The sequence below is a fragment of the Gossypium hirsutum genome, chromosome D07, assembly GCF_007990345.1.
Source record: "Gossypium hirsutum isolate 1008001.06 chromosome D07, Gossypium_hirsutum_v2.1, whole genome shotgun sequence".
NCBI lineage: Eukaryota > Viridiplantae > Streptophyta > Magnoliopsida > Malvales > Malvaceae > Gossypium > Gossypium hirsutum.
The window spans coordinates 56,141,724-56,160,624 of record NC_053443.1 but is presented as its reverse complement, the minus strand read 5'-3'; the positions used below and the strand labels follow the sequence as shown (position 1 = coordinate 56,160,624).

Here is an 18,901-nt window from a genome sequence, read left to right as displayed (position 1 = left end):
TCCTTGACGAGTCACAAACTAGGTTTTTTCTCGCAAGATTTGAAGTATGGCATCCTCTATATATACCAGAATTTAGCAGATGTGAACACACTTAAATTAAGAAACTATCACACAAATATTTTATATACATTAGATTATTTCACACAAAAACTTTATTTTTATTTTTAAGAAAAATTATTTAACAATAGTAGAAATTTTGTATATTAAATCTTTAATTTTAAATTATTTTATTTAAAGATGATATAAAATTATTAAACTACAAAAGTATCATTAGAATAATATTAGTTATCATTTAGAATATACTAATTGTCTTCCAATTGAGTTCGGGTTATCATATAAAAAATAATGTATATTAATTTTTTTACGACTGAGTTAATATCCAATTAATTTATATATTAAATACAATAAAATTTTTATTATAAAGTAATGAGATATACATTATCTAAACTAAAGTTTATATTTCATTAATAACAAAGAATTTTAATTATTTAGAAGCCCTAAAATAACTATCAATATCTATGATTATAGAAAATTTGCTATCAAGTTGATTAAGAAATGTTTAAATTATAAATTAATAAATGGTTAAATTGCACTTTTTCCCTTTTAAAATAATTTCTGTTAATAAGTCTTTTTATAAAATAATAAAATTATATTTTAACCACTCAAAAATTTATAATTCAATTCCTCTAACTTAAAAAGATTTCTGAATTCACCCCTGATACATATATAATATGATAAATTATGTTTGGCTCCAAATGTTATTAATTTGATTTCTTTTGCATTTGGTCACTCTAAAGATTTCAATTTAATTTCAGTTTATAGAATTTTAATTATTTCACATGAAAGGTTGATTTATTTCTCTCTCTTTTAACACTAAAATATGTTAGACTTTCTGTGTTTTAAAGTTATACGAAAAATATTAAATTTTAGTGTTTTTTAGTATTCAATACTTTCTGTCGTTTAAATTTAGTTCTTCACGTATTAAATTGTTTAATTTATATAACAAAGGGACTAATTAAATAATTTAATTGAAGTTATAACTCAATATGACATCAGATCAATTACTTTAAGTGAATATTTAAAGGGGTTTTTTCAGTTTTTTTAAAAATTTATTTTTATAGAATTTTTAAATGTTGAAAATTGTTAATTAAGGTTACTAAAAGAATATCTGCTTAGTGCAATGATAAAATTCATTGTATTTTTAAAGAATAAATTCGAAATTTTCATTCACTGGACATAACATTATTTGAAAATATAGTTACGAATTCTAAAAGATTTAATATTTGTAAGAAAAGAACATGATTGACACCATTTTTTCGTCATAATTAGGGTATCTATCGTCGATAACTGTGACTAAAGAAATTTGGGATTGCTGAATCACAATGAAATAAATATATAAAGCAATGGAGTCATCATAGTATTTTTGAACTTTTCTGAAAAAAAGAAGAAGAATGATCATTGTATTATTTAAGGGTCTAGATCTAATAGACGCTTTCTCTATTTTCTCTTTTTCTTTTTTCGATCAAAAAACAGAGAATTTCATTGTAAAATTATATGCGATGCACAAAAAATCCTATACAGTTTTTCAATTCTATCTTTTTTCTTTCTTATTATTCTTTAGTTATTTTTTAACTATTCTTCTCGTCTCATTACGTGAGCTAGAAGAACCTTTTATTATGCTATATCATTAGGGTAACGATCCATTAACCTGCTAATTCTTTTTATAAGGCACAAGCAGAAGAATTTATTTTAGAAGCGAAAAAACTACAAAAATTTTGTGAAAACCTCACAAGAATTTATGTAAAAAGAACGGACAAACCCCTATAAATTATATCTGAAAATACGAAAAGAAAGGTTTACAAATAACCATAAAATGTAATATAATTTTCATAAAGATAATTTAAACTTCCGATCACATATTTAAGAGATAATTACCCATTACTAATGTGAAAAAACATATAGAAGAATAAGATGACGTACGGCGGCGGGGTTGAAACATATGGACCCATAAGTGCACAAAGAATGATGCTTTCTTACCAAAGTGGAAGCCACTTGGTTAGTGTAATAATGTAATTAATTTCCTCTAACGAGGAAAGTGGTTTGAAAAACCATAGATTAGGGACCGACATTAAATCATTTTTATATTATTACTTTAAACTATAAAATCTACTTTCATCTTAATTTATATAACTCATGAATTTTTTTTGTTGCTTTAATCTTCATATGGTTAGCCGATAAGTGATGAAAGGTTAAAACTAAGTTTTTTTTAGCTTTTAGAGTTATAATTAAATCAACGAATTTTGTAAATATTGAGAGTTAAAGTTATTGAGTTTTTTAGAATTAGAATTAAAATGATAAATTTTGTAAACATTGAGGGTTAAATTTGTTAATTTTTTTTGTAAACATTAGAAGGCTAATCTTGATACTAAACCAATAGAAAAAGTTGACATCAGTTAGTGACTAAGATATTTAATTTTAAATAGTTTAGTGACTAAATTGAAATAAATTAGTAGTTGGGCTACTAAAATAAAAGAAATGACATAGTTCGTGACCATTTTTATAATTTACCCATAAAAATAATTTTCAGCATGGATTAAATGTTCCACATCATAAATTTACGTTTAATTTACACATTTCAATATGTATAATTTGACCATTTTTTCGATAAAAAGATCGAAATAGAATCCGTCTCTAAATATATCGGCTTACTATACTTTTACCTTCATTGAACTGAACAGGAAAATTATGTTACGTGTCAAGAGCGTGGTCACGTGTGAAGGTGGACAATGGTGTCCCGACCACCGTATGTTGACACAGTCCATGCTAATTTGACAATTTATAATTCAGTCCAAACAAGGTAATAAGAATTATGCCCCACAAGACAAAGGACTCCAATATTCAGGTTTGTCGTAAATGGTCACTTCCTAGGTTACAACATAATATATATATATTTTAATCACCCAAAGTTATTTCTTATTTAATTAAGTCCTGCATCAGGACTTGACTGCCTCACATATCCATAAAAAAACAAAGAAGGGAAGTAGCTTTTGGCATATCCCATTATTATACCGTTCACGAGTCGCCGTCATCATCTCTGACGACCAACTAGGGCAACTGTCTTTTTCTTTCCTTTTTTTTTTTGGTTCAGTAATTCAGCGGTGATGCCGACTCGTTGGTGATGTAATTGCTGAGTAAGTGGGGATCGGTTGGGCTGCCCGCCGGCCGGCTGGGTAAACTTTATTTCAATTATTTAGGGCAAGGGTGCAGGAACTAGTGTTCCAACGTAGCTTCGTTTGAATAACAGCTAGGAGCTTAGCTAATCCATCCATTAAAAAAAAAAGTCATTTCCTTATCATATTAATTATGATTTATACGGGGAGGGATTATACGAAACATATAAGTTATCTTTTTCCAGTAATTTTATATCACATCAGTAATTTCATCCTTAATTTCAAGATTTTATTTTGAATTTGATTCTTTTCAAGATGAAACGTGGTGTCACTATTTCATACAATTTTTTTCCTAATTTATATTCTCAATAAAATTAAAAATTTTGTTTTAATCATTCTAAAAGGGCTTAATATATTATTTCATACTCAAGTTTGATATTTTTCTTTAAGTATGATATCTAGGTTTTTTTTGTCCAAGTTGGTATTTATATTTTACAAAAGTTATATATTTTAATATCTAAAAGTAACAATATTAAATTTTTAGGATTTAATTTACGTGTACGAGTTGATTTGATGAAAGTTACTTACTAATACTATTAAGCTTGAAATTTTCAAATATATAAAAAAACAATTACATGTGTGCACATTTTCTAATAATATGTTAATGGGTTGATGTACTTTACAAGCGACGGATGATACATGGTGAGATTCTTATCATTGGTGTGGTGATGAACGTTGACGGGATAAATATCTAGCACAATTCCATTGAAGCAACATAGAGGGGCCAAAACATATAACAGTTGCCTCCCCTCCCCTCCCTTAGGATGTTATCTTTGAAAAGATCCGTTTCCCCATCGATAGTTCTGCATCGACACCACCCACGTTCGGTGGCTCCTCTTCGTGATCTGGCTAAAGAGTAGTCAGTTGCTTCCAAGAATCATTGCTCAGGCTAGAAAGCATTTTATGCTTACTAAATAATAATAAATCTAACATCATGGATAAATAAATAGATTTAAAAGATTTTAAAAAAAAAGAGTTTTAAATTTTTGGTTGCTTACAATTAATATCAACAAGCGCAATGGCACACATCATTATTTTTGCAAAGAGCATCTCAGTGGTACAAAACTTAAAGCAGTCGCCGTCAGGAGCTTGATCATATTTTCGATGCGTACATGGCCCACGGTGATAATCTGTGCAACATCCCTCACCAGCCACTCCCATAACGTCTGTAAATTCAAATGCAATAACTATTATTTTCCCTTTCATGATGACTAGGAATACATACACATGCATCTATTATTTTCCATTCTAAGATGAAAGCATTGATGTGGGTAAGGGCGGTGTATAATGAAGTAATTTTAACTGAAAGTTCTTGGTGGTGCTGTCCTTTAAAATGCAGGTCTCATAACAAAACTTATAAGTGCTTGGAGATGAGTTGGAGGTTTCCTCCAAGGGGTTGGCTGAAATTTAATGTACGCGGGGTAGTGTTCGAGGACAAAGCTGGAGGTGGAGGGGTATTGAGAGATGAAGATAGAGTGGCGCGGGCATTATTCTCGAGTCCAACCAAGACAAAAAAAAAAATACTGAATTGGCAGAATTGAAGTCAATTGGAGTCACGCTTGAGTTATATGAAGGTATGGGATGGGCATCATGTTGTCCATTATTGATTGAAGTTGGCTCCAATGTGGTATTTAAATAGCTTTCAGAAACAGAGTCAAGACCAGGAAAATTACATTATTTTTTTGTTGAAATTGAGAGAAAAATCATATCCGTCATTTGGGAAAGTAAAAAACATGGAGAACGAAATGGCTTTTGCACTGGCAATAGCAGGGGTTAAAACATGGTGGTGAGAGTAATGAAGAGAATAGGAGTATTGGTCTTTGTTTGATTAATTATTTTATTTCTGCTGTTATGTATGCAGTTAAGGGGATTTTGCGGAATTGGTTTTATTGGCTTTGGTAGAGTTTATTGTATGATGCAAGTTTTTGAGATTGGAATGGCTTGGATTCTCGATGGCCTTTTTTTTTTTTGGTAATTATTAATGATTGAGAAAAAAAAACTACAAAATACATCAAATTAAAAAATAAATTAAATTAACATGTTTATACAATGTTGCCCACAAATTAATGTCACATACCTACAGATAGGACGAGGAAAAGAAAAAGAACAAATAAAAAAACTTCTGTTTTTGCCAAGTTAATCTTGAATATGCAATTTATAGTAGTGTTAAATTTTAACAAGTTTCCATTCTCAAAAATCCCAATTCATTGCCATAACTACATGCTGGTGCATTTATTTTCCAAATTTACTACCCTTGAAAGCATGTGAAACGTAAAATCAACATTTCTGGCTCTAAGTTAATGAATTTGAATAAATAAAAAATTTTAAAATAAGCCTTTTGTTTGAAGACATATATTTTCAAGAATACAGCTCCAGATGTGGTGAAGACTCTGAACCCAATATATATGCAAGCCGTGATTATCCACTTACCTTGTAGGTTTGGCAAGAATCTGGAATTAATTGGAGTGTAACACCCCATATCCGGCCTAGACATTCGTACGTGAAAAATATTGATGTCTAATTTTGATGAAAAACTAACTTTTAGTGAATAAGAAATCAATTTGAATAAGTCTTTGAAAAACATACCAATTTACGAGAACACATCTTTAATAGTTTTACTAAAATCAAATCCAATTTACTCAAAACGTTTGCGAGTTAAGACACTTTAGTAATTTTTGACAAAATTTTGGCAGCGGACACATCGTAACAATTTAGCCTTTATTACCTTTAATAGTCTTGTTCCAAATACTGGTTAAAAACTAAAACTTTAACAAAACAATTACCGAAATAAATCCAAATGTCCAAAACAAGATTAAAATGTCCAAAGTCCTTAAAAGTCCAAAAATATAAAGTACGTAACATACAAAACCCAAAAAGTGTGAAACCCGAGCTCCAATGTCTTCGTTCAATCCTAAGTCTAAGGATCACTTGAAAAGAAATATACAAAAGCATGAGCTTTAAGCCCAATGTGTGATTTGGCCCACAAATTTTAGTATAAATAAATATATATCAAAACGTGACATAGCATAACAGAATTCAAATCAGAGTATATCTTTTAATATTTCATATTGTATTAGATTTCAAGCTAACTTATATCTTATCATATCATACGTATCATATCATATCGAATCAAAACATATCATATCATGTCCTATTCTCATCCGCTACACATCATCTCCGACTAGCTAATTACCGCAAATAAGACTACAAGAGTCCATCCATCCAATCACACCAATTTGTGGCGGTGTGCCACTCATAAATATGCAACTGAGCAACCAAACATAAATTTGCGGTCTAACCGCTATAATTGCAGTAAAAACTGTCGTAGAATACTTCCTTCATATATGATAACCCACCCACAAACATAAGCATACTCGTAAACATAATCATAAAATCAACTTATACATATTATAAATCACATGTCATGCTTACATATATTTTTCAACGGATTATTGTATGGCATATGGTTACTACAACATAATCTACTTAACATACCTCCTAAGCTTACCCATATATGTTTACATGTTAAAACTTACACTTTTCCGAGCTCAAATTATGCCTATAGGCCCATATGGCCCACACAGCCTACCTACACTAGCTGCAATATTTCACAGGGTTGTGTGCTCCACAAGACCAAGCCACACGGGTTGCAAAAACACACATGGTTGTATGGCGCTGGGCAATTTCAAAAGCAACTCTTGTTTCGCATTTTCTCGAGTTTCAAGCAATAAATCGAATTATTTTCAAACACCTAGTTACCGATGTGAATATCCACACAACCCGGTTGAACAAAAAGTGAAAATAGGGATTTGGTCAAAAAATAAATTAAAATAAAATACTTAAAAGATTTAATTTGATCCAAATCCCACCCACCAGAATTCTTTTAGAATTTAAATTAAACTCAATAACTAGCAAGAGCCTAAGCAAAAATATTCCACATTTGCACACCACAAGATTCAAACATAGGACTAAATGATAAGCTGAAGCCTTACCACTAAACTAGCAAGCTCATTCTATCACAATTCAATGAAAAATATATGATAAGCCCTAAGGCTCAAGCTTAACATAAAACCAAAATAAATAGGAAAGAATTCAAAACATGGTAATCTAACTCAAAACCTTAACCAAACATTCATGGCACCTAACCACCAAACCAAAATTATTTAACATAATTGCTCAACTTAAAACAAAAAATTTGGGGAAGTTACATGGAGGTTGACTCAAACAGAGGACTCTATGATTAATTAGGTTCGACAATTAATTTTTGGGAGCAATAACCAGCAAAAATTAGTAGTCATAATTGCAATCTGGACTATTTAGCTTTCGAGAATTAAATTAGTGCATGAAGACAAGAACCAATCTAAGATTGAAGTTGTTACTTTCATTTTGGGATATGCTTGTGAGTTGGAATTGTTGACTGGGAAAAGAATTGAACAAGCGACAAGGAGACACTGGTGTGGTGGTCTCCCTCTATGATGTGATCCGGCTCGGTTGATTGACTCGATTCACTTGATTGCCCGATCGTCGACGAGGAATAGTTGAGTTATCGGAAATAGGATGAAATAAGGCTAAAGATGCGGAAGCTTTCAGATGGTTTTAAAGGTTGGCTAAGGTGATGGTAAATTTATAAGGGTAGTAGGCTCGATTTAAGTATAAAAATAAGAAAAATGGAAGTTGATAAATGAAGGCTCGGTTTTGTAAAAAGATATTATAGTTGGGTAAAATCTAGGATAGTCGGTGGAATGGATAAATGAGCTTAAACACCAGAAATGATTCAACACTAAAAGTGTCACCCCGATTTCTATTCGGTTCAAGGTGGGATTGCGGAATTGTAGAAGGTTGAACGCCACACCAAAGCAAGGTGATAAGTTCAAAAGAGAACGATAGACGCCACTAGCACGCTAGATAAGTCAGATCGAAACTCGTACGAATTTAGAGAGGAGAAAACTCACTCTTTGAACAAAGTTCATTCAAATGATCAAAAGTCAAAAGTCCTTTACAAATGAAATCAACAAACTATTTATACTAGTTTCTTATGCTAACCGAATAGTCCATTCATGAACTTAATGATTAAGTAATGAACCTAAATTAAGACATGAACCTTCTAGAAAAATGACCAATGGTGTCCTTGTCCATGTTCGGCCGAATGGGAGATGAATGGGCAGCTTCATGTATGAGCAAACTTTGGAAGCCAATGGGATTGTCTAGGTTCGGCCATGGGATGCATGAAACTCCCAAAGGGCGTCTCTTGGCCGAATAGGTGCTTAGGAAACTCCAAGGGTCCTCCCACATGCATCGATTGTACATGGAACTTGGAAGGGGCCTTGAACCTAGCCATACATGCACTTGCATTGATTACCCCCCATTCATGCATGTGTGCCGTCCAAGGGAGATGCACCTTTCAATATGCATTAACCTTCCATGTACATGAATGTATGTCCTCCAAACATTGAACCGGTCCATGCATGTATCCTCCCGTTCAATTAACTTTCCCATGGACCTTGCATTAAATGCCATGAATGTATCTTCCAAATTCGGCTAACCTACAAAAGTAAATAACATAATTAAATAACACACAACTATTCATATAATTATAATTTAAAATAATAACTAAATAACTTAATATCACTAACTAAATTTGAACACAATAATTATAAGTCAACTTATAATAAATTCAGCTAGCTCAAAAATAGTCAAAACACTTAATGAGTTGAAATTGAGCTAGGGGTTTCGGCATGAGCTGTAGTAAACTTAATTATAAACTAAATTAAGACTTAGTTTATTGAAAGAAAGAAAGAAGGAGCTGAAAGTAAGCTCAGTTGAGCTCAAACGAGCTGAAACAAGATCAAATGAGCTGAGTTGAGCTGGACGGTGCTCGAGGAGCTAGAAATGAGCTAGGATCAGCTTGCCAACAATGCACGGGTCCTTTGGATAGTTGCTTCAAGCTGATTTTGTGAGCTTTGGCCCTTGTTTCGAACCAAGGTTTTGCATTAGAAGCTAAAATAGCTTCTAGGAAATGTTTAGCATAAGCTTGAGTTATAGGTCCTTTAGGCAGCTCGTTTAGATCTTGGTTTGCACTCGAGGATGCCCCGGGCGTGCTCACATCATTCCCTCCCTCTTTAAAGCGATTTGTCCCCAAATCGGGCCATTTTCTCAAAAACAATTTTACATCGTCACCAGCCCTTTTGTCGATGGAATTGGCATAGTTGCTCCCAAAAACCTGCAAATCAGACATGCCTTGAGTAGGACACAATTTATGTTTATACCCTCCCTCTTTAGGAGGGAACCACTTCGAAGTGTCACCTACACAAAAATTAAATAGATTAGTGACACCTTGGTTTATAAGTTCAAAAGGACTTCTTAAGATCTTATGCAAAAATTGAACAAATGAACCAATGCCGGGATCAAAAGTGAAAGTTGATTTTACCTTTCCGCAATGAGTTAAGAATTTCTTCGTTGGAGATATACCAAAAACAAGAAGCATTCGGGAATTATAATTTTGGACAACAAAAATCCATGACTTAAAAACTTTGAACAATGATGTAGAACCAAAGCTTCGATTTAGCGTTTGCAACTTGTCATAGTTCAACAACTTCGTTTTCAAATTTAAAGTCATAACATCAAGCAAGCACAAATGGTTCACACATCTATTCACACATAGCGATAAGATTCGGAAAAGATGAGAAGATTCAACATATTTATTCCAAACAAAATTAGAGTACTCACCTTTATTTATCAACAACTTAAGATAACTTGCTCCGGGCTTAAACACACGGTTTTGGTCATTCTTTGTTAAAAACAGCAAAGGCTTTTTCAAACATGCAAAATTTATACAACAAGGCAGATTTGAGACACCATCTTCAACTTTAAGTGCACTAACCATTTTACATGTCATCCTCGTATCAAACAAACAAATCAAAGACATGCATGTTTTCAAGCATTCATGCATCTCAAATCTCATACGTACATTCTTGTTTAGACAAAGTAGTTTCTCATAAAAGATCAATGAGTGCATATTTTTACTCAAATCAAGCAGATGGAAAGGCTTATATGTTTTCTTATCTTGCAAATGCCGAATATTTATTATTTCAATAACAAACTCATCAGCATCACAATTTCCAAAAACATTATTCTTCTTGCCATCATTCCACGCAAATATGATATTATCAATCAAAGAATGGCAAGTAACCACATCAAAATTCAGATAATTTTTAAAGGACAAATCATCAACAAGGTTTCCATCAACAATCGAATAAGGCAGAGGTGCTTTAAAATTTTCAACATTCATACCTTGCTCCTCTTTTGGCTTAGGCGAACTACGATCATTAAGAATGTTACCTTTTTCAACCAAGGTGAACCCTCTCTCTTTCGAAAGGTATTGAAGTCGAAACTTGTCAATCGATTCCTTGGAAACCTGGAAAGAAGAAAATTTACACGGCAAACTTGCAAATGGGTTAGTTAGAACATTCCTCACTTTTGCTCGATTACTTTCTCCTTTTTCACTCTTCTCTTTTTCAAACTCTTTTTCAAATTCTTTTTTTGCTTTTTCTTTTTCAATTTTCTTTTCTTCATTTTCTTTTTCTCTCACTTTTTTGATTTCTTTTTCTTTTGCAATTTCTTTTTCTTTTTCGTTTTCTTTTTGTTTTCTTTCAATTTCTTTTTCAATCTTTTTCTCCTTTTCTCACTCAATGGATTGCTTCATTTTGAATTGGTCTTCTTGCACTTGTTCCGGTGTGAGCGGCTCTAAAGTGATTTTCCTTCCTTGATGCTTGAAGGAATACCTATTGGTACGTTCATCGTGAATGACCTTGCGATCCGATTGCCATGGTTCTCCTAGCAACAAATGGCAGACTTGAATAGGCACAACATCAAAAAGGACTTCGTCTTGGTATCTTCCAATGGAAAATGCAACACGCACTTGTTGAGTAACTTCAAATTTGCCTTCAACACCAAGTCCTTGCAGTTGATAGGGTCGTGGATGCTTGGTAGTGGCCAAGCCAAGTTTTTTTACCGTTCGAATACTAGCCATGTTTGACCTACTTCCACCATCAATAATGAGGCAACAAACTTTATCGTGGACACGGCAACGCGTGTGAAACATATCTTCACATTGTGGTTCATTTTCCAATCTTTGAAGGATTGCACTAATCTTGATGTCAACGATAGTAGATGTCAAATCTTCTTTATCTTTGTCGAATTGTCGAAATTCAGATCGCATTATCCTTTGCATTTCTTGTCTCCACATTTGGAATTCAAATTCAGAAAATTCTTCAGACATGCTTCAACAAAATATTAGAAAACAAAAGTTAAATTAGAAAGAAAAAAAATAATTCTCACCACAAATCTCTCAAGTTCGCTCAAAAAGAAAAATTCACTCACTCTCGTGTTTGAACTCTCTTTTAGGCTTTTTTTCGAATGAACTCGCGCTCTCTTGCCTTTTACCACTCGACCTCGTCTCACAAATTCGTAATTCGTCTCGATAGACTTAATTTGCTGCTTGAGGGTCGGTTTGAAAATGGGTTACAAGGGAAAATGTCGGGTGTAGGGTAGGCTGAATAAAGAAGAAAATTGGTTTAAAGTGTGGCGTTGGGATGGGTAAATAATGGTAGGAAGGGAAACTTGATGATCGGAGTAATAAGTGATAATGATAAAAACTCGCAAGCCTTTTCACTTTTTTTTTCTTCTTTTTTTTTAACTCGATTTTTTTGTCACTTCTTTTTTTTTCTTTTTTTTTCGATTTTTTTGAAATTTTTTTTTTGAATTTATTCTTTTTTTTAAAAATCCAATACAATAGTAAACAAAATACAAGGAAGAGAAAAAAAATTAAATTCCAACTCAAATTTTTTTTATTTTTTTTTGACTTTTTTTTACATTACGAACCTACTCCGAGCTTGATACGAATGTCGGCACTTCTCGTTTTAGTAGCTCTGATACCAAATGATGTGATCCGGCTCGATTGATTGACTCGATTCACTTGATTGCCCGATCGTCGACGAGGAATAGTTGAGTTATCGGAAATAGGATGAAATAAGGCTAAAGATGCGGAAGCTTTCAGATGGTTTTAAAGGTTGGCTAAAGTGATGGTAAATTTATAAGGGTAGTAGGCTCGATTTAAGTATAAAAATAAGAAAAATGGAAGTTGATAAATGAAGGCTCGGTTTTGTAAAAAGATATTATAGTTGGGTAAAATCTAGGATAGTCGGTGGAATGGATAAATGAGCTTAAACACCAGAAATGATTCAACACTAAAAGTGTCACCCCGATTTCTATTCGGTTCAAGGTGGGATTGCGGAATTGTAGAAGGTTGAACGCCACACCAAAGCAAGGTGATAAGTTCAAAAGAGAACGATAGACGCCACTAGCACGCTAGATAAGTCAGATCGAAACTCGTACGAATTTAGAGAGGAGAAAACTCACTCTTTGAACAAAGTTCATTCAAATGATCAAAAGTCAAAAGTCCTTTACAAATGAAATCAACAAACTATTTATACTAGTTTCTTATGCTAACCGAATAGTCCATTCATGAACTTAATGATTAAGTAATGAACCTAAATTAAGACATGAACCTTCTAGAAAAATGACCAATGGTGTCCTTGTCCATGTTCGGCCGAATGGGAGATGAATGGGCAGCTTCATGTATGAGCAAACTTTGGAAGCCAATGGGATTGTCTAGGTTCGGCCATGGGATGCATGAAACTCCCAAAGGGTGTCTCTTGGCCGAATAGGTGCTTAGGAAACTCCAAGGGTCCTCCCACATGCATCGATTGTACATGGAACTTGGAAGGGGCTTTGAACCTAGCCATACATGCACTTGCATTGATTACCCCCCATTCATGCATGTGTGCCGTCCAAGGGAGATGCACCTTTCAATATGCATTAACCTTCCATGTACATGAATGTATGTCCTCCAAACATTGAACCGGTCCATGCATGTATCCTCCCGTTCAATTAACTTTCCCATGGACCTTGCATTAAATGCCATGAATGTATCTTCCAAATTCGGCTAACCTACAAAAGTAAATAACATAATTAAATAACACACAACTATTCATATAATTATAATTTAAAATAATAACTAAATAACTTAATATCACTAACTAAATTTGAACACAATAATTATAAGTCAACTTATAATAAATTCAGCTAGCTCAAAAATAGTCAAAACACTTAATGAGTTGAAATTGAGCTAGGGGTTTCGGCATGAGCTGTAGCAAACTTAATTATAAACTAAATTTAGACTTAGTTTATTGAAAGAAAGAAAGAAGGAGCTGAAAGTAAGCTCAGTTGAGCTCAAACGAGCTGAAACAAGATCAAATGAGCTGAGTTGAGCTGGACGGTGCTCGAGGAGCTAGAAATGAGCTAGGATCAGCTTGCCAACAATGCACGGGTCCTTTGGATAGTTGCTTCAAGCTGATTTTGTGAGCTTTGGCCCTTGTTTCGAACCAAGGTTTTGCATTAGAAGCTAAAATAGCTTCTAGGAAATGTTTAGCATAAGCTTGAGTTATAGGTCCTTTAGGCAGCTCGTTTAGATCTTGGTTTGCACTCGAGGATGCCCCGGGCGTGCTCACATCACTCTAAGCCTTTTGTCCGAGTAACTTTTGATGTAAGTTTCTTCAATGAGTTGGAGGCAACGAGTACGGGGATTATCATTAGAAATAGCACTGGTTTGATAATGGGAGCAGCTTGCCTATGGAATAGATATGTATCGAATGCATTGGCGTGGAGATGTTAGCTAGTACTCAGGCTCTCAAATTCGCACAAGAGTTGGGATTTTGGGCAATGGAGGTTGAGGGGGATTCCTTGGTGGTTATAATGAAGCTTCGAGTGACATACATTGATTGATCAGAAATTAGTAACCACATATGGGAAGTGAAACAGATTGTGCATGGTTTTGAGAGATGTAAACTTTAGCATATCAAGAGAGGGGGCAATCGGGTTGCTCACTTGTTGGCCAAAGAGGGGTTTCACCGGAAACGTGATATCTGGTGAGTGGAGGATGGCCCAACGGTGATTTAGGGTCTGGTGGAGGAGGAGGGACACTCCACTCTACAAATCAATCGAGGTCCATTGATACGGTGACAGAGGAGGCTAGAAGATTCGATCATACGTAGCAGTGTCAAATTGCTTCAGATCAGAGCGATTCAATTTCAGCTTTGGGCATCTAAATTAATATATGACATGTATGGGTTGTGTTCACATATCATCAAATCTTATTTTTTTTTTTGAAACACATCAAATCTTAATTACATGTGCAACATAGGCATTGATTTTGCCAATTAAATTTGATAACGCCAATTTAGGAAATTTAAATTCCAAAGTGTAATGGTTTAACTTATTTGAATGATATAATTGGATTTGAATTGAATTGATTATTTTTTAATGTTCTGAAACATGACATAAGGGGTGATCACAATATACTGTGAAATTAAAAAATTAACATGAATTTGTTCTACTTGCAGGTCCAAAAGGAGAAACCAATCCGCTCACCGTCAACGTAGAGCCGCCGCCCGCCGAAGGAAAAAAAAAACCCTCGTCAGAAAAAGCTCTCATGCATGCACCCTCACAAAATTTAGTTCCGAAAAACATAAAACTAGTTATTTTACTACTCTATTCATACACCAGTTTTCAGATATCGTATTGGTGAGCTGATTTTTATAATTAAAGTGGACTAAATCGAAACTTTTGTTCCTCATCCGAGATTTCAAGGATGTGTGAGGAAGTTTCATAACCAAAAAAAAAAAAAAAAACATACAAATTCCAAGCGCGAAGTATGACCCACCCCATAGCTTTATTCACATGGCACATGCATTTGGGGGGCCAAATACAATGACCACAATCCATGTCATATATATATAACCCTATCCATGTTCTTCTTGATTCACAGACTTGAGAAATTGAAACAAAATGGAAGCATCCCAAAGAGGGAAGAGGAAAATGAAGAATGAGATGGAAACTGGGGGAGTTCGATACAGGGGAATCCGCAGGCGACCATGGGGAAAGTTTGCAGCCGAGATTCGTGATCCGACGAGGAATGGGACACGGCTATGGCTCGGAACTTTCGAGACGGTTGAGGAGGCTGCTAGGGCTTATGACAGGGCTGCTTTTGCTTTCCGGGGTCAGTCGGCTATTCTCAACTTCCCAAACGAGTTCCAATGTCAGAATCCAAGCTTTCCAGCCTCTTCATCTTGTAATTCAGTTGGAAGAGTAAATCCCCAAAGAGGAGGAGGAAGTGAAGTTATTGAATTTGAGTACTTGGATAACAAGTTGTTAGAGGACCTTCTTGAAACGCAACAAAACATGCATGGTCTATAAAGCAAATCAAAACTTTGAGTTACAAGTTTATTACATTCCATTCCATTAATTAACCTTGGAAAGAATAATAGTTGTCGCAATATTTTCTTTCTTTTAAAATCTTTAACTCAGACTGCATTTGTATTTAAAATGTATTTTACATGAATCTCATATTTTTGTAATTTTGAACTTAAAATTGAAAGTTGGGTGTTGAATCTTTTCTTCAAGTTTTGGGGATTAAATTGGATTTTTGCTTTGAAAATTCTTATAGTATGTCCAATGTTCATATTAAATTAGAAATTATTAAATTTTTAGATTTATGAGACTTTACGCTAAGTGTTAGGTCTAGTTTAGCAATGTTTTTAAAAAGTGTTTTTAACAAGCCAAAAATTTCAGCCAAACTCAATTTACTTAGCACAAATTTTCTTCCAAAAGTCTTTTTTTAAGCACTACTTAACAAGCCCTTAATCTAAGTTCGATCAGCTCGTTTAAATTCAAGTACTTGCAATTTAAAAAATTATTGATTAATTTATGTATTTATTTAGCATTTATATTTATTAAAAATAGTTTTTATATATTTTGATTATTTTATGTAAGGATGGCAATGGCGGGTGGATATTGCTAAATTCATTACTCCTTTCCATTATGAATATATAATATTAAAAATCACTACTACCTTAATGGATGTTAGACGCATCCATCCTCACCTTACCCCGTGCTACTTTCAATTTTAATTTTTGCTACTTATGTTTAAATTTTTTAATTTTTTAAGTAGAATAAATATTTAAATATAATTTTATAAGTGGAGTGGGTCAAGACGAGGCAAACAATTACTGTAATCGTTTCATACCAACTATCCAAAACAAAAAAATTCACTCTGCATCTACTTTTCAAAACAACAAAATCCAATCCAATTGAAGCAGATTGATTCGGAATTCACTGGGTAGTTTGAGTTTTACCATCCCTATTTTAAAGGGGGTTTTAAGGTAACTTTTTAAGGGTGTTAGTAGTAGGTAGTAGTACCCTATTGACATTACATAAAACAAAGAAGAGGAAAACGAATGATAAAAACTATTGGGGTCCGGTGGCTTGTAAATTGCATTTATATTGTTATCTTATCCAACTCCATGCTCAGGCACATCTCCTGCTTCCCCTTTCATCTTTAAATGCAGTTTGTGCAACACTATTAACATCATCTAGTAACAATCTGCATATATCCAAAGGGGTTGACCGAATAACTAAAGATGAAAGACATTGGCATTAGCAACTTTGGCGGATTATCCGCAACCTTGTTGGCCTCTATAAAAATGTGCTTGAACCTGACTTGCAAACCTCTATTGCACAGCCTTTAAACTTCCTTCAGCGTATGTCGATCTTCAAGGCAATTGTTGTGACTAGTAGTTCATACTAAAGCAGTTGATTCTATAACTCAAATGAAGGGTCTTAATCAAAAGCATACTTGAGCCTCCAAGATGCCAAGCATCGGTCGGGAGCATATTATAAATGATCTTGTTGTAGCAGTATTATCTTCACAATGGATTAGAATTCTTCAGGAGCCGTTTGTAAACCTAGTCCACAAATCCTTCAACTTGCTATAAACTCGGGCGTAGAACGGGAAGCCCTTGGTTTAATCCCTCATTTTTTTTATTGAAGTTATATTATCTATTTTTGAGTAAATTAAAAAATATTTAATTATTTTATTCAAGTTAAAAAAAGATAACAACTCAAAAAATTATAAAAGATTATATCTTTTTATCAATATAATATAATACAGGCTAGATTCAAAGGTTTATTTCACAACTGTTATTATATAAATCGATTCAACTATTAATTCGTTAAGATGTCAGTCACAGACATATAAAATTATAAGAAAAATACGTGCAAAATTAATTAATATTACATAAATACAAATTTGATAACTCTTTATCATATATAATATAGGTTAGATTTGAAGTTTTACCTGTTCAATGCTATTATATAATCAGATTAAACTATTAATTTGTTAAGCTGTCAATAAGCTGTGTATAAGATTATAGAAATACATTATTGTGCAATAAGTGAAGGAAGCATTTAAAAAAAGAAAAAGAAAAAGAAGATCGGGATGTGAACATAGAAGGTGAAATTATTGTATATTTCCATGATGTGCGAGTTGTTTCAACTTTACATGAGATGAGATGATGAAATAAGGAAGAAGATTGAAGAATGTGCTTAAATCAATCACCCCCACCAAAGCAATGAAATTGACAAGAGAAAAGAAGATATGAAATGGAATTAAAGTACCCAAAACAACAAAGGAGCTGTACTTTCAATCACATGAACTTATTAACAGTTGTTCTAAGTAATCAGCTCCCAAATCTTCAAAGACCAACAAGTTTTGCTGTTGCCTTAATGCGGCGTCGTTTGGCTTGATTTTCTTGTTCTTGGATCTTTTCCTCAATGAATACCGGTTCTTGAGATCCACCACAGGGGACCAACCCTTGTTTTCATCACATCGACCCTTGAGTTCCTTAAGCGATGCCTTGACAGCTTCAATGGGGAAATTGAGAGTAGCCAATGGCCCTCTCATTGAAAATGCGGCTTGGTCGTAAGCTAAAGCAGCTGCTTCTGCGCTGTCGAATGTACCAAGCCAAACCCTGGCACCGCGTCTGGTTGAATCCCTAATCTCAGCAGCAAATTTGCCCCATGGCCGTTTCCTCACCCCTCTGTAACTCTTCACTTCCTTGGGTTCTTCTGCGCAAATCTCTTCCTCCTTTACACCATCGATGGAGTTGTTGCTACACTCTGACGATACTTTACCCCTTTCTTCTTCTTCTTCTTCTTCTTCTTCATCATCACCCAATAAGTCCATCCAAGCCGTTTCTTGGGAGATATTGAAGTTGAGAAGAAGCTCATCCCACTCACAGCTACTGGAAAACGCCTCCTCCGATCCAAACCATGATGAATCTGCATTCTTTGAGTATTGAAGCAACCAAGAATCCTCCATATCTGGGTGACTTTTTTTTTTGCCCAGCTTTTCTTTTAGTACTCTCGCATTGAAGACTCGCAAATTAGGTTTTGTCTTGCACAAAATTTGAAGTACGGACACCCTCTATTTATACCACAATTCTTCAGATGTGATCATAGACAAATTAGGAAACTACTATATATCGACAGTTTGTATACGGCCAGTCGACTAATAACCAACAAATTTAATTATTTAGAAGCCTGTATAATTTTACATATTATTGTATTATATTAGTAAGTATATAATTTTGAATTTAGGGAAAATATTATTAAAAAGGATTTTATCTTAATATTATTTTCAAGGTGAGTTTGGACGGACGGTAAGGTGCGTTTATATTACTTTTTATCTTACGCTACAGTATTTAATGTTACAGCTA

The 18,901-nt window shown here is 33.8% G+C and overlaps 2 protein-coding genes across 2 annotated transcripts; one reads left to right on the top strand and one right to left on the bottom strand.

Annotated features, from left to right (window-relative positions):
* Window positions 1–15,134: 15,134 nt before the first annotated feature.
* On the top strand, window positions 15,135–15,553 carry LOC107943371 (ethylene-responsive transcription factor ERF098). Its single transcript, XM_016877117.2, has one exon. It carries the CDS (start codon window positions 15,135–15,137, stop codon window positions 15,540–15,542), a length of 408 nt encoding a protein of 135 aa, XP_016732606.2. The 3' UTR covers window positions 15,543–15,553.
* A 2,072-nt stretch (window positions 15,554–17,625) lies between these two features.
* Window positions 17,626–18,612, bottom strand: LOC107943370 (ethylene-response factor C3). The gene has a single exon (XM_016877116.1). It carries the CDS (start codon window positions 18,502–18,504, stop codon window positions 17,827–17,829), a length of 678 nt encoding a protein of 225 aa, XP_016732605.1. The 5' UTR covers window positions 18,505–18,612; the 3' UTR covers window positions 17,626–17,826.
* Window positions 18,613–18,901: the final 289 nt, after the last annotated feature.

Bases quoted from the DNA above. Each gene is read 5' to 3' on its own strand.
- LOC107943371 (XM_016877117.2), top strand. From the start codon at position 15,135: ATGGAAGCATCCCAAAGAGGGAAGAGGAAAATGAAGAATGAGATGGAA.
- LOC107943370 (XM_016877116.1), bottom strand. From the start codon at position 18,504: ATGGAGGATTCTTGGTTGCTTCAATACTCAAAGAATGCAGATTCATCA.